This window comes from Polyodon spathula, chromosome 6 (assembly GCF_017654505.1).
Source record: "Polyodon spathula isolate WHYD16114869_AA chromosome 6, ASM1765450v1, whole genome shotgun sequence".
NCBI classification, from domain to species: domain Eukaryota; kingdom Metazoa; phylum Chordata; class Actinopteri; order Acipenseriformes; family Polyodontidae; genus Polyodon; species Polyodon spathula.
In genome coordinates, this window is record NC_054539.1 from 61,155,275 (window position 1) to 61,171,261 (window position 15,987).

Here is a 15,987-nt window from a genome sequence, read left to right on the forward strand (position 1 = left end):
ATTCTTGTTTAAGAAAATCTGTATTTTAGTGGTGTGCTGGTATCTTCAGATTTAGGACTACACCTCTGTCCACAAGGAAATAGTCCCTAGGTGCCAGGCCTATTTAATGAATGTGGGATAAGAGGACACACTCTGTAATCTCCTTTGTTTCCAGTTTTTGGTTCAACCCAAGTCTGAGTTTTATAAATATAATTAAGAAAGATGAAGCTATTGCTAATTAGAAATCAAATGATACATTTGATAATACAATACATAATCTTAGGGGTAGCTATTGCCATTTTCTACATGGCGCAAAGTGATATTGCTCATAATTATCACCAAGAATGAAGCCCCTATACACATTCACAGCAAAAATGTTTATTCAGTACCATGTACCTTGATGTATATAGAAGCTATAGGAACAACGACTTCAACTATTTTTTTACTGCAACTTCATGAATGTATAGTTTAAATCATTTATAAAATGTCCCCCTATCTTGTTCCATTTCTGCAGTGCATTATCAACTTCTAAGTCACTACACCTGTTTACAGTAGTAGTTTGTTAGTAATTCTAGTATATACACATTGGTCATGGGTGCTCTTATAAATGCGAACAATTATGGAATTAAATGAACTCTTTACAGAAATAAACTATATATATATATATAGAGAGAGAGAGAGAGAGAGAGAGAGAGAGAGAGAGAGAGAGAGAGAGAGAGAGAGAGAGAGAGAGAGAGAGAGAGACACGCGAGAAAACAATTGCTACTTTTAAATGTGGCCACTAGATGGCATAGTGAACTCTTGAGCAAGGAAGTGACGTTTAGAAGCGGGTAACAGGTCTATGAATGACTTGGAAGGCAGCAATTGGCTTTAGAAAGAGGTTTGATTTGTACCGCAAGACCTGTGTACTGGGGAATAAAATATCTCACAATGGATATAACTGCATCTAAATGCACACATTTGTTGGCATACTTTCCAAGGTGAATATGGATTTCAAATGATACTGTTTTGTAATTGTATTTTTCATTGATGTAGTTTAACCCTGTCGACTCTTGTGTTGCAGTAGTCGAAGTGCTCTGGTGGGACAACAGATTTGGGTATAATGAGGTAATTCCCAACCAAAAAATACTGGACACTAGATGGCAACCATATTGAAGGAAGAGTGGACGAACAGGTATCTAGGAAGTGACGCCACTAACCCCGGAAGCCGGAGGGGGAAGCCTCAGAGAGCAAGATGGCAGCAAAATCTGATGGCGTGGGGGTTCTTACCGGTTTCGCCCAATTGCACAACCTGGACGAAACGTTGGGGAACGGCGAAGGGGATCCGGGGGAGAGCAGCTCCATCCACATCTGTCACTGCTGCAAAACCTCGTCATGTTACTGGGGCTGCCGAAGCGCCTGCCTGCGCTCTCTCATGGGGAAGGGGAAGGAAGCTAGGCGGCAGCCGCCGCAGGAGGAGCGCCTCTGGCTGGACTGCCTGTGGATCATCCTGGCGCTGTTGGTCTTCTTTTGGGACGTGGGCACGGACCTGTGGCTAGCGGTCGACTACTATTTCAAGCGGGACTACCTTTGGTTTGGGCTCACCCTCTTCTTTGTGCTCGTCCCCTCGGTGCTGGTGCAGACCCTGAGCTTCAGGTGGTTTGTGCAGGATTACACCGGAGGAGGTTTGGGGGCGGTGGAGGGGCTCAGTCGAAGAGTCCCGGTTGCAATGGGCGATGCCGTTCATGGCAGGGACAGGTGCTGCAGGATCTCGGTGTGGATCTGGCAGTCTGTCATACACATCCTGCAGATGGGACAAGTATGGAGGTAAGGGTGGCTGGGATTTTTTTTCTACTAAATGCACAACTGCCCCCCCCCCCCCCCCCCCCCCCCCCCCCCCCCCCCCCCCCCCTCAAGTCAGTGACACCTGAATTAATCAAACTGCATGCACGAGAGCTGATTGTGGAGCAACAATGAGTATCGTTTAAAAAAATGAAAAATAAAAATCTATAGTGCGGATGCTGTTAAATATGCGGGGCTGTTTTTTTTTTTTTTTTTGTATCTGCACTGTAGGTCAGACAGCAGAGACGTGAGCTGTTTGATGTGCTAATACGTCTGGTTTTGCAGCTGTTGCAGCTGCTATTGGAGCGTATACCTCTCTGCTCAGTGATAGTCATTGAAAAGTTTCTTGTGTTTAGCAGGCTGGAAAAAAAAAAAACCCACAAAAAAACGTTCGATTTGAAACGTGTATGCTCGAGCGCGCAACATAGATGCTGTGCTCTGCACAGTCAGTGCATGCTGTGGTGATCAGTACGGCCATGCATGTAAGGTCTCGGAGCTGTGCATCCTGCATGACATTACACAAATAGCGACGAGGCTGCTTCTCGGTAACACCAAAATAGAGTCGGTGATGTAACTGTGTCCACAAGTTGAAGTAATACATATTTGTGTTGCATGTTGTCAATAATATTCCTCCATATCAAGATAATGAATGTATATCATGTCTTATCAATGACTGCTCATTGCAGGCTGCATGCACTGCTGTGACAAGCTTACTAGAGCCTGACAAAGGCTGGCTATTGTTACTATCGCTGTAAAATGCTCACTAGTCGCCAAGTGGATAGGTGCTCTGTGTGTGTGTGTGTGTATGTATGTATAATGGTTTGTTTGTAATGAGATCTTGTCGACCATCTGGGTTAACTGTGTGTATTACTAAACTGTGATGAAAGCAATATAGCGTTTGTACTATGTAGTGTTTCATCAGCTCAGAAGTTTGTGAATTATTTTGCTTGGTACTCCTAAAATATTATTAGCGTTTTCACTCCGGCTGTCGTTTACTGTAAATCTAAGACATTGCCTTTGTGGTTAGAGATGCAGGGTTGCAGTGATTGCATTTCTCTGCATGGTTAACATGCTCAGTGGTCATCACAATGCAGGCTGTAGTATACTGGGACAAGTGTAATTTCCCTGGTAGTAAAGCATATGCGCCTTTTTAATGATCACAAACCATTGTAATGATAATATTAAATATATTAACAGAATGATGGCTCCGAGAAAGAATAGTTCATCTGTTGGTATGAAAAGGGTACATTTAAATTTGAAATCCAGTCCAAAAATGCTCTAGCTGTGAGAGCACTTGGTTCCTTCCTTTTTCTTTCCCGTGAAGATGGGCTGGTAAACCTGTAACTGGATTATTGATAGGTAGAACTGTTGTCTGGATCTGAATTAACTTGCCTTAGTTGCTTTTTTTTTTCCCCTTCTTGGCAATGGCCTAACTGTGTGTCTGGCTTGTTCTAAAGAATGTGATTTTATTTCAGCACTCTGCCAGGCTATCTAGACAGACACATGGTAACATTATGGAGGGCACCTGCTAGCATCGCTAAAGGGGTTTACTATAGTGTACATCGTCCACCTATACCCCACATGGGGGGCAGAAATTAGTGGCCTATTTTATTATATTTATTTAGAATTGGGATACCTGCTTTAACTGATTTTAAATGTAAAGGAGTTATCAGGTCTTACACTTTGTCTGAAACCTATTCTACTTATACTTAGGGAAATGGTTATTTCAGTTAACAGTAATGGAATATGTGGGTGGAAGGAAAGCTTGGCATAGTTGGGGCATGAGATTGCAGTTTTATCTGAGAAGATGGCACCTCTCAGTGGCACACACCATGTCGGTGCTTTGGCAGATGGATTTCATTTTTATGCAGGTTTTACTACCAAGCCATTGACATGCTGTCCTTAAGGCAACTCTTTCCAAGCAACACTAGCCCTGCTTGTACTATCAGTGGCATTTAAACCTTGTACTGCTGAACTACCAAGGCAAATGCTGATCCATTTGACAACTAAAAATGCTTTAAATAAAAAATACCCAAAGGGTTAAGCATTTCCAGTTGTCAACCAGATCATCTGTTGATATGCCTGGTAGAGTATTTGATTGTAAGTGCAGCTTTTTTTTTTTTTTTTTTTTTTTTTTTTTTAAATCTTGCATCCTTTGTGTTAAATGCTATTATACCGTACAAAGACACCAACATGGTATAAAAGTAGTTGTATTTATTTTTTCTTTGTCAGGATTTGAAAGAAATCTAGAATTCGTACTCACTTGCTGTAGCAGGAGAACGGTTGTTAAGCTCGGTGACAGAGTGCCTTCAGATAATTACAGGCAGCATAATACATTTCTCCTTCTTGTTCACATTCATTTCTGCCTCTCAGGCACTATCATATGTATGTTTATTTTAACCATAATAACCCTAAACATGGTAAGTATGGAACATGTTCTATCCCTGTGAAGTCAAATTTAAGTACCTTTTTTTTTTTTGGCTTCGGCAGAGTGGTTCATGCAACGCTGTCCAGACACTGGGGTGCTGAAATCCTTATCTGAAACAGGCAAGTCTTATCTTCAAAGCTTCAGGAGCATTTTTGCTCCTCCCCCTTTATTGAATGTATGATTTCTTTTCATTCTGTCAACTACTGTAAGAAAGTCACTTCTAATAATAATTCTTAGATTGAACATTTCTAACAATACAAACTCTAGAACTGTCCCTTCTTCAATGCAGAACAGTTTCCCGTTCAGAGGAAAATTTAACCTTGTGTCACACCTTCCCCTGTCCCTTAACAAAACAGTTTAGGCAAACAGACTCAAGGGACTGCTCTGTTCGTGTTACCTCCTACCAGGATGGAAAAGACTCCCACTGTATAGCAGTTTGATCTATTCCTGGTTGTACTGAACAGTACAAGTTTAATAAGACCTGAGCTTGTTGTATATACACTGTGGCTAAGAAGCTCATATTAAAACCTGGAATGGGTGAAACTGCTTTGCAATAGAAGTCTTATGAATTGGAAGTTCCAACTGCCCAATGAAAATGAGAGCTGTAAAACTTGTACCTTTTTAATATTTGCAATTTATTAAGGACTAGCCAACCCACCCCCACAAAAAGCACATTGATACTGTAATACAGATATTATTTTGTCCTTGTTAGTTTCTATAATGACTTGGCTTATTTCACAATGCCAAGGCTGGTAATACCTTGGATTAAGTCATATTTAAACCCTAGTCTGCTGCTTGTATTGTAATCCAATAGAAACCTGGCAAAGATCATTGTGGCAAGTTGGGATATATATTTTTTTATGACAATATGTTCTGTATTAGGCTACTGTGCTGCAGGCTAAAAATAAGGCGTGTAATACTTTAGGACAAATGTGATTGGTATCTTTTTACTGAATCATATTTTAAATAGATAACATTATTTTTCACATTTTCTCTTGCTGTCTTAGTGGGAATGGTTTTCATTCCCATTATATTTATTAAGTCATAGAAACTCCTCGTTAGGCAAACTTGGAGGACAATCAACTCTCTTTGCATGTTTACTGTAGTTGGATCTTTTAAATAAAACATCCTTTTTTGTGTATTGAGAGTATTCAGTCTGGGGATACTGTATGTAGGTGCCTCTCTGTCCATCAGTGCCAGTTCAGTTTTGCATGTGTCAAGAGAACTGCAAGATCTGGAGATGACTGTAAGCATTTCTATGATACCCAGACTGATGTTCGTAGACCAATAGAGAAACATTTGCAACATTATCCCTGATATTAATTTGTGAATTGTCTGCAGAGAAAATGCCCAATGAAATTTCCCCAGGCTCTTCCCAGAGCGGGAAATGCAGCATTTAATTAGCGGCGGGTGACAGTGAATTGCTGTAGATGGAATTGTAAAACACAAGGATTTTATTCCATCTAAGTAACCCATGTTCACGAGAGGATGCATTCCAACGCTTAGTTTTCCCTTGTGTGTGTAAAGAACACCCAGGAAGTTCTGCTCTTAAGTGATCTGTCTCTCAGTTTCTATTGAGTAATACCCAACCCACCCAGCCTCCCTCTCTCTTTGTTACCTGTCTCCTGACCCCCTGTCAATAAAACCGCCTTTTCTATATCCTTCTATTTGTTTCCTTCTACAGTAGCTTGTTTGTAGTGTGTTTTTCCTCAGGAAAATAAGAACATGTGTTGATGCCAGTCTGCTTTTTCTTTTTGGAATGAAAATGTAACCCACAGTTAGTGGTATCAAAACTTATCTTAAATTAACCTTTAAGTATTTAATTGTTAATATCAAAAACTGTATTTGTGTTATTACATGGGACGGTGAGTTCTTGATAGCACTAATTCATTTGATTGATAGCATGACAATATTTACACTGCATAGGCCATCTCCTTTCCAGTGTTAGTGCAATCTTGGTACATGTTTTTTTGTTTGTTTTGGTTAATGAAGAGATGGCAATAAGACTCCTATTGCATAGCAGTTCCAGCTTCATCCATTCCAGCTTTTGCTACAAGGTTGATTTAGCCACAGTGTTAACACACCTGAGCTGAGCTGAGCCGGCACTTTAATATATGATTTCATTTTACAATATCAAATGCCGTACAATACAGAAGCCATGTCAACCTGCCTAATGCTAGTCAGAACAAGAGACAGTGCAGTCCTTTCTAATGCTATTTTGCGTACAGCTATCTCCCAGGCCCAGACTCTTGTTATCTCTTCTAATGGTGTCCTGATTGAAGGCTGAGATTGATGACAGTGGTCAATAGTAATCTGCTGGAAACCTTCCTATCTGTCTATTGACAGTGTAGTATTAAGAAATTAACAGTTTGTTCCACCCTGTGAATCCTCCCTCCTCAGATGTGCACTGGGTATTGTGTTGAGTCCAGGAATCTGCACCGTTTATCCCTTGAACAAGGGTGGTTGAGTAACCAACAACCAATTCCAATTGGAGCAAGTGTGTTGTTTACAACCTTCATGAGTGGAATAAACACAACAATCCATGCACGTTCAATTAAGTATTCAGTTTTATATAACAAGTAGGTCTACAGAGTATGGGGAGGGGGGATATTTAAACCAAAGAAAACACCTGAATGTGAGGAATTGCTTTTCTTATGTCAAGCTCTATGTCTGTTCAGCAAAAACTATATTTCACAAATTAATTGTAAATTTAATGAAAAACACCATATTAATTCAGCCAGGGGCGTGTGATTCTGACTGATGTGTTTAATTTTTATCATTTACCATATGTTCCCTTTTGTATTTAGTTTAATTATTTCCTTCACTGCCTGGAAACCTGTGCGCTTGCTCAAGGATAGTAATGGACGGCACGTTCATTCCAAACAGCTGCAAACCTTCAGCTATAGTGTTTCTAAAGAAGAGAATCTTTACCAATGCTGTTATTTCCCCACTTCAGAAAATTAGTCGAGCAGTCGATCTTAGTTATTTTTTCTAGAAAAGTTAGTAAGCATGGCAAATTGTGATTCACGCAGAAACCCCTACACAATGGGATATTAAACAGAAACTATGAGGAGGGAGGAGTTGGATACTGTAACTTACACCTGAGTCATGTATTACTTTGTACTGCAGTTTGAGCTAAAATTAAGTGACAACAACTGTAGAACAGAAGGAGAGAAATAACAAAACTGGAATTTGAAATACAGTAATCCCTTGCCAATCGGTGGGGTTCCGTTCTTGAAAACCCCGTGGTTGGCAAAACCGTGGCTGGTAAATACTAGAGCTTATGGGAAACTAGGGGGTTAGGTTCTCCACGGCTGCGGTTACACTTATCAAAGCCTATCGAAGTTGCATTTTCCTTCACTAAACACAAATGAAAAACACAGTAACATAAAAACAATGCAACTACTATAACATACCGAGTAATGTAACATGTAAAAAGCAATAAAATTATAACAAAGTAATGTTTAAGCTACCTTGAATCCTTAAAGTTGAAGACCAGGGTGTTGTTCACTGGTGACAGTTATGCTAAGTTAACATGGAGCAACGGGACCGCATGTGCATACTACTATGACTTGTACACAAGACAAAGCGAGAGATGATGCTGGTACTGGTAGGGAGAGATGCTGGCGAGATGGGAGCGCGCAAGAATACACACAGTGACGCAGAAGCAAATGCAGATGCGTCCTATGTTTCCGAGCAAAACCGCATATACACAAATCTATATGCCGCTGTTGGCAAATTGATATACAAAAGGAAAACCGTGTTTACATGAATTCCGTGGTTGGTGAGGGATTACTGTACTATTTGAAGGAACTGCACAGAGAACATTGAAGTAAGCAAGGCTCTAAATGATAAGACTATATACATCAAAGGGAAATGTTGTGCTACAGCTAATAGATGTAAACCCTGAGTGAGGGAACAACAATAAGTCACTGATTTCAGTGTTTGTTTATCTGCTTAATATGGATGACCCATAGTGGTTTGATTAACATTTAATGTTTATGAAGAGTTTTGGAAATAACACGCTAAGGCTGCCAGCCTCAGCCATTGTTTAAATTTGCTTTTGAGTTTACTAAGGCCATTTCAAACAATAAACAGCCTACATGAATAAAACTACCCAACATTACACCATGGGCATGCTTTATCAAAACTTTTATACTGAGTAAATCTCTCTGAAAATAAACTGGAATTTAAAAACAAAAAAAAATCTAATCATTTTTGCAGCGTTTACAGTACAGTAGATTCCTGTAATCTGATCCAGTTGGCACCAGACGCTTGTCTAGTCTGAGTTTTATGTTTTATTGATACAAGTACTTGCATTTCTACAAAAAAAATCATATTACCCTTTCAATAAAACACATAGGCAGCTGTAAATGTTTTACACATTTATCATTTATGGCAGAGCGTTGTTATCCGATCCCAAGCAGTTCACTAGATTCAGTAGCTGACGTGCACATGTATGGGCAGGCATCTCCAGACATCCCCAAATTCTGGTATTCTCAATAATTTGTAAGAGAGCATTAAAAGGGTTTTCACCATTAACCAGTACTTGTGTATATACAAATATACAGTCAGTGTCTCATCTGGAAAGACACGTTGTTCAGTTTATTCACAGATTCTGATAAATAGTCTTGATTGTTGTCCATGCTTTGGTTTTGGTGCAGCATTCTTTGTTTGTCACTGAGCTGAATTCTATAAGTGTCTGAGGCTACAGAAGAAGAGGGACAGTGCTGCAGTAGCTGCATTCACTCAGCAGTCCAGGATCCATTAGCAGCTGCATCTCTCCCATCAAGCCTGTTTTGCATGTGTAAACTGCCACATATTCCCAAGGTGGGCATTCCCCCTCCCCTCTTTTCATCCTTGATGAGTGTGAATTACCTGCTAATAGCTGGTGATTTTTCTACTGCATCTGCTAGTATTGTACTTCATGCAGACTTTTTTGCCCTGGAGGTAATCAAATATTATGACAGTTCTATGAAATTGTGATTGCACTTGTGTGATGGAAACATGCTGGAAGATGCCTTGGGGCTTAACGTTGTTTTGCAAGGTCTGATCTTTTGTCACATTTATTTCAATAATATTTTTACCCGCAAGCAACAACAAAAAAAAACGGAGGAAAGGAACAAAAAAAGCTTATGTATGTAATCGGGCTGTCAGTTAAGCCTCCAAATAGCAATCGATTTAATTGTGCACACAGTATAATCGTTTGAGTAAATGTTGATTGTACCGCCCACATGCAATTTCATCCTCCCACTCCCCGGTTCCAGTGAGTACTAGTATGTAACACTGATAATTCATTGTTTGTTTGTTTTTTTTTTTTTTTTTTTTTTTTTTTTTTTTTTTTTAATAATCAAAGACTTAATTTCTGTCAAATAAATTTGATAACTAATGGACATGTTCATACTTCAAAAAACAACCCTGAAAAAGCACACGCTTAGCTAGACTATATATTTGCGTTTTGTTGTCCTTGTTTTGGACTACTGTCTGATCGTGGCTGTGAGTTTAGTTTGACTTTATTTTATGCTGACATAAGAACCAAACCTTCTTCTACTCACACTGACATACAGACATGTTTTTCTAAATAGTTTTGGAACTGGAAGTGGACTCAAAATACCCAGTTCGGAACCGATTCCAAAAATCTCCTCAAATGCACATCATTAGTTTTATCAGCTGTGGGCGGCAATGATTTGTACTAACATTGACTGTCTTTGTGGTCATCAATCAGGAAACCCTGACGGGGCACGCAGCCCAGTTTGAAAACATTGTTAAACAGTATTAGTCAGTTTTCTTCAGTGTGCACAATTTATTTACTTGTTTGCCAAGCCTGTCGTCCTGCTCTGGATCCAGGGCTGTGAGCTTTTTTGTTTGCATTGAATACACAAGGGACGCGTACTTACAAAGCATTTTCAAAACTGATTCGCTGGTAGGATGGGACCAGCAAATCGGATGCTGGTTAACATGAGCAGGAAAAGAAGAGCACGCTCACTGCTTGTCTTTGGCGGAAATACTGTCAGGTGCAGTTTTGTTGATAAATTTAAATGTTATTAATTGTATGTTACAAAAATGTAATTATGTAATCGATTATCTAGTATTTATCAATGTATATAATGAGGAATGGAATTGATTGAAAAATCGATTTTTAATCATAGCAGCACTAGTATGTAATGATGTCTCAATAAAAATATTTGTTATGAAAAATGTTGATTTATAGTAAGTAGCAATCTGTATCTGCCAGTTATTAGCATGGGATATTGGTAATCACGATATCACAATTGATACATCCCTAATTCTGTCAGCAATTTTATGTATAGTAAGCAACATAAAATATGATAAATAATGATAATGTAGAAGTGTGGTTTTTAATAGGTTAGACTTAATACCAGCCATAATTGCTGTTGGTATTTTTTTTTTTGGTGCGTACAGTAGCCTGTACAGTTAAGTGCTGGGATGTATGTCGGCAGATTTTCAGGAGCTGTTTGATTTGTAAGGGGCATCTTGCCCAATACGAACACTGCTGCAAATTTTAAACTTGGAGCTCTCTGTAACTGGGAATTAAGTCAACAAAACATGACCCGAGTCATGGAACATGTGTCCAGAAACTATGTGAACTATAAGAAATATGAATCTGTTCTGATCAGTTTTCCTAATGTATTATCTATTTATTTTTATTTTCACATAACAAAACAAACTTAAATGCAGTCTGGCTGTAGGTTTTATTTTGTCTTCATGTACCATTCTGTTCCATTAACATGCTGTACACATACTCCCTCTTGCCCTGTTAGTCCCCAGTTGTTTTAGCTAGGTATGTCTCCTTAGTATAGTGTGACAACAGTAGTTTAACTGCAAAACATTTCTGACATAGTGTGGAATGCTAAAAAAAAAAAAAAACAACTAGAGTTTTCATCCTAGTATTATCCATTAGCAGTCTCAAAGGAGAACTTTTAAAGAACAATCCAACTTGCCATTAAAAATGGGATGTGCAGTGTGTAGCTAATAGATGTTTGTATACTCATTCAATTGAATAAACTAAAATGAGCTTATTTTTGTTGTCCTGACATTTTATGTCCTACCTTTTAGATAGTCTTGCAACTGTGTCCCTAGAGAGTGCTTTCTCTGGAGGTGTCTGTGTATAAATCTTGCAGTATAAGAACATAAGAAAGTTTACAAACGAGAGGAGGCCATTCGGCCCATCTTTATAATGTACATTTTTATTTCCTGCGTGCAGTACCTTACACTTTTCTCTATTAAATGTAATTTGCCACGTGTCTGCCCAGTTCTGAATCTTGTCTAGATCATTTTGAATGACCTTTGCTGCTGCAACAGTGTTTGCCACTCCTCCTACTTTTGTGTTGTCTGCAAATTTAACAAGTTTGCTTACTATACCAGAATCTAAATCATTAATGTAGATCAGGAATAGCAGAGGACCTAATACTGATCCCTGTGGTACACCGCTGGTTACCACACTCCATTCTGAGGTTTTTCCTCTAATCAGTACTTTCTGTTTTCTACATGTTAACCACTCCCTAATCCATGTACATGTGTTTCCTTGAATCCCAACTACGTTCAGTTTGAGAATTAATCTTTTGTGCGGGACTTTGTCAAAAGCTTTCTGGAAATCTAAATAAACCATGTCATATGCTTTGCAATTATCCATTATCGATGTTGCATCCTCAGAAAAATCAAGCAAGTTAGTTAGACACGATCTCCCTTTCCTAAAACCATGTTGACTGTCTCCCAGGACCCTGTTACCATATAGGTAATTTTCCATTTTGGATCTTATTATAGTTTCCATAAATTTCCATATAATAGAAGTCAGGCTTACTGGTCTGTAGTTACCTGGTTCAGTTTTGTTTCCCTTTTTGTGGATCGGTATTACGTTTGCAATTTTCAGTCTGTCGGTACCACCCCTGTGTCAAGAGACTGCTGCATGATCTTGGTTAGCGGTTTGTAAATTACTTCTTTCATTTCTTTGAGTACTACTGGGAGGATCTCATCCGGCCCAGGGGATTTGTTTATTTTAAGAGCTCCTAGTCCCTTTAACACTTCTGTCTCAGTTATGCTAAAGTTATTTAAAACTGGATAGGAACTGGATGACATGTGGGGCATGTTGTCAGTATCTTCCTTTGTAAAAACTTGTGAAAAGTAATCATTTAATATATTTGCTATTTTTTTTTCTTCATCTACAATTTTGCCATTTGTATCTCTTAAACATTTAATCTCCTCTTTGAATGTTAGCTTGCTGTTGTAATATTGGAAAAACATTTTGCAATTGGTTTTAGCTCCCTTAGCAATGTTCATTTCTGTTTATCTCTTGGCCTTTCTAACTTCCTTGTTGACTTGCGTTTGCAGTTCTGTGTACTCTTTCTGCACATACTGTGCACCAGAATCGGGGGATATATTGGAGATGTCTGTTTTTATGTATGTATGTATGTCTATCTCTCTCACATTTTTTACTAGAGAACACTTATCCACTTATGGTAAGAACACAGCAGAACTGTGGATATGAAGGCTGTCTGATTCAGACAGATTCCTGTTGCAGTAAGATGCTTGTCACAAAGACGGCTGGAGTGGGTGGCGTCAGACCAGAAATAGGAAAATAAACGGAGAGGTGGAGTTTGGTTGAGCTGAGCGAATGCTTTCGCTCAGCATTTAATAAATAAACAAACAGAAAATAAACAGTGGTAACAAACAGAAACACAGGACATGGCACATTCGCCAAAATAAAAGACAACAAACAAAACGGACTACACAAAACACGATGTTTTACGATTATTCTTATTATTCTCTTCACCTCCGTCTCCAATCCCGTTCTCCACTCACCGAACACCCAACCTCGAGTGAGTAAAACGTGCATCTATATATACTGTTGTGCTGGGATTCAATTACTAATTAATTATTCACTTGAATCCCAGCACGTGAATTAATTATGTGCAACCTCGTGCTCACATATTAACTACTTTAAATGCACGTGAAGTGATGTACAATCCCATGCCTAAATAGAATTATACATTTCTAAACACACATGAAACACAGACCCGTTTATATCCCGTGTACCAATGCCTATACACCAACATTTAACACACCACACGCAACATATAACAGACAATATACACAGGGGCGGGCACTGTGTAACAATGCTGTATTAAGATGTGATGTCTTTTTGATCTGTCAATATTAATTTGTCTAGGTCTGCCTATGAACCTGTATGACCTCATTTGCTGTAAAATATTTTAATTGGATTTGTCAAAATATTTTTGAAGATGTTTGTGACTGGCGTCAGTCAGTCAGCGAACTTTCACAAACTGACCCACTGGGAGACCCAAAGGTTCCAAAAAAACCCCCAAAAAACCAGAACACCTGAATATGAAGTCTACCACTACTAATCCGGCCTGTGTGGTGGGCACTGCAAGTGTGTGTGTGTGTGTGTGTGTGTGTGTGTGTAAGTAAATTGATAGTGTTTCTGTGTGATTAGCAGTAAACCCTGTCCTCAAAGATGACAAATGCCACTTGCATGACACATACCACATAACGGTTATGTTCAGATGGTTCGCCCCAGCCTAGACCAGGGGTGAAAGGGGGGTGGCATTTCTTTTATCTGCCCTCTGTTCTTTTATACATGGTGCATGGAGGCAATTAGCTGGCCAGCATGATGAAGCACTGTTGGCATGTTCAGAACGTGGGCACCCACGGTCCTGGCAGGGAATTGGAGAAAAACGCTCCCTGTCAGCACTATTGAAGCACTCCAGATATACACATATGCTGCTTTTGGCAGGCTTAATAATAGTAAACCTTTAGTGAAGTGCGGGCCTTTGCTAGTGAGGACAACAGACCGGGATTTAAATATTTAGGGAAGGTAGGCCCTGCAGTTATTGGTAGATATGTCTATCTCTCTGACGGTCTATATCATTTAAATAAAATATTTCTGTACATAATCTGTCTAATATTCCAAAATGCATTGATCTAATGAGTCTCCAGGACTGGTAAATAATTAGTTACTTATGTTGTCATTGTGACCAGAAGCTAAGGGTATTTCTGCTTGTTACTGTAAGAACACCAAGGACAAGAGCATTACATTTTATGTTTTTATTAAGCTTTTTTTTTTTTTTTTTTTTTTTTTATTGCATTGTAAAACCTAGATGATAGAAACCAGCTAGAATGACCAATAATTAATAATTTTGCAATGTGCATTAACCAAGCCCTTCCCCACAAATTGCCACATGATATATACAAATGAGAGCAGCTTCAAACCACTACTGAGCTTATTTCTCAAGTGTTCTGTCAGAAGCCCCACTAACATTCAGGCATGAATGCCCTAGTTGAATGATACCCTTTTTGAATCAAATCAAAAAAATTGTAAAAAAATAAACCTGTGAAAGTATCCAGTTTACTGGAACCAAATAAGTCAACCTGTATAACTTGTTATTGCATTGATATATCTTGACTTGTATGTGTTTTAATCCCTTGCTCGCCTGCCATTGATCGCTTTCTTAATGGCAGGAGTCAGACTGTACTCCAAGTCTGAAAGGGGATTAATATAGGCTAATGTAATTTGCTAAGAAGAAATTCTGTTCCTACAGTAGCTGGTATAGGCTTATGAGCTTTCGTCCTTTAATAACTATAATGAGAACCCCGCCAATTGATATGATCTTGTGGATTTCCCCATTTAAGTATAAATCATACCCACACCACTGTTCTTTAACTCCTACTATCCATTCTGTGATGAAATCAAATGTAAAAGTCACAGGGTTACGGAGAGTGCTTATGAAACCTGGTCGGAGAAGTATTTGCAGGCAGTTTATCAAGCTACTGTAGTAGAGATCTGATTTAAGTGTGCATGTCTCATGCACTATTCCTCTCTCCCATAACCTGTAGTCACTTGCATGTTCAATAGTTACAGTGTGTGTCTCCAGTCAGGCATGCTCTGTGGTGAGCACACTGTAATAACTACCAGCCAAACCATGCTAGTCAAATATTGGACTCCTTGTTTTGTACACTGTTGTACAGTAGCTGATTAGGGGATTCAGTTAAACCACTTTTTTTTTTTTGCATGCTGCTACAGAAATCAGCAAGTGGTATGCTAGCTAGAGAGCAATGATTGTGAAAGAATATGCATATGATTTGCATTCTTTTGTCAGACCTTTTTTTGGTATAAAAAAAAAAAGAGATCAATCTGGATTTCAAAGTCAGTGTACTTGATTTAAATTAAATAACATTGTTTACCTTGGTTTCTGTTTAATGATTGTTAAGCTAAATTAAATAAAGGACTGTATGGTGCCAGTTGTCACTGATGACATTGGCACTACTGGTAATTGCTTCCTGTGTAGTCAGTCTGATAGTAGCCGAGGACTGGAATTGAGAAGATTCAGGACTAACCACAGGAATAGTCCCTTCAGCGCTGGGTTGAAACGCACTGAATTAGAGCTGCATGAATCAATTATTTGGATCGAGCTGTGCAGAGGTGAATGTCATTGGTGTTGATTTGGATTTTTTTTACCATTCCAAATGAAGAAACAGCTGCTTGGATTTGTGTGCATTGCTGTTCTCCACAGAGTGTAAATAAACACAGCAATCCTCACAAATCCAAGCACCTCTTTTTTTTCCACTTGTTTCACTTCGAATGGTAAATCAGCCCAGTGAACATCAATGACCCTGACCTAATTGTCAGCACCTGATTTCTACGGGAAGCTCAATCAGAATAATCGAAAAATCGGTTTGTGCAACTCTAGGTTGGATAACCTTCTGCTGGTAGTGCTGCTACT

General features: G+C 39.0%; 1 protein-coding gene across 1 annotated transcript in view; it reads left to right on the forward strand.

The window, feature by feature from the left end:
* Nucleotides 1–1,198: 1,198 nt before the first annotated feature.
* Nucleotides 1,199–15,987, forward strand: part of LOC121317427 (XK-related protein 6-like) — a 101,495-nt gene continuing 86,706 nt past the window's right edge. Inside the window, exon 1 of the mRNA XM_041253349.1 lies at nucleotides 1,199–1,785. Within this exon, the coding sequence (XP_041109283.1) occupies nucleotides 1,214–1,785 (572 nt within the window). The 5' untranslated portion in view covers nucleotides 1,199–1,213. The remainder of the gene's footprint in view (nucleotides 1,786–15,987) is intronic.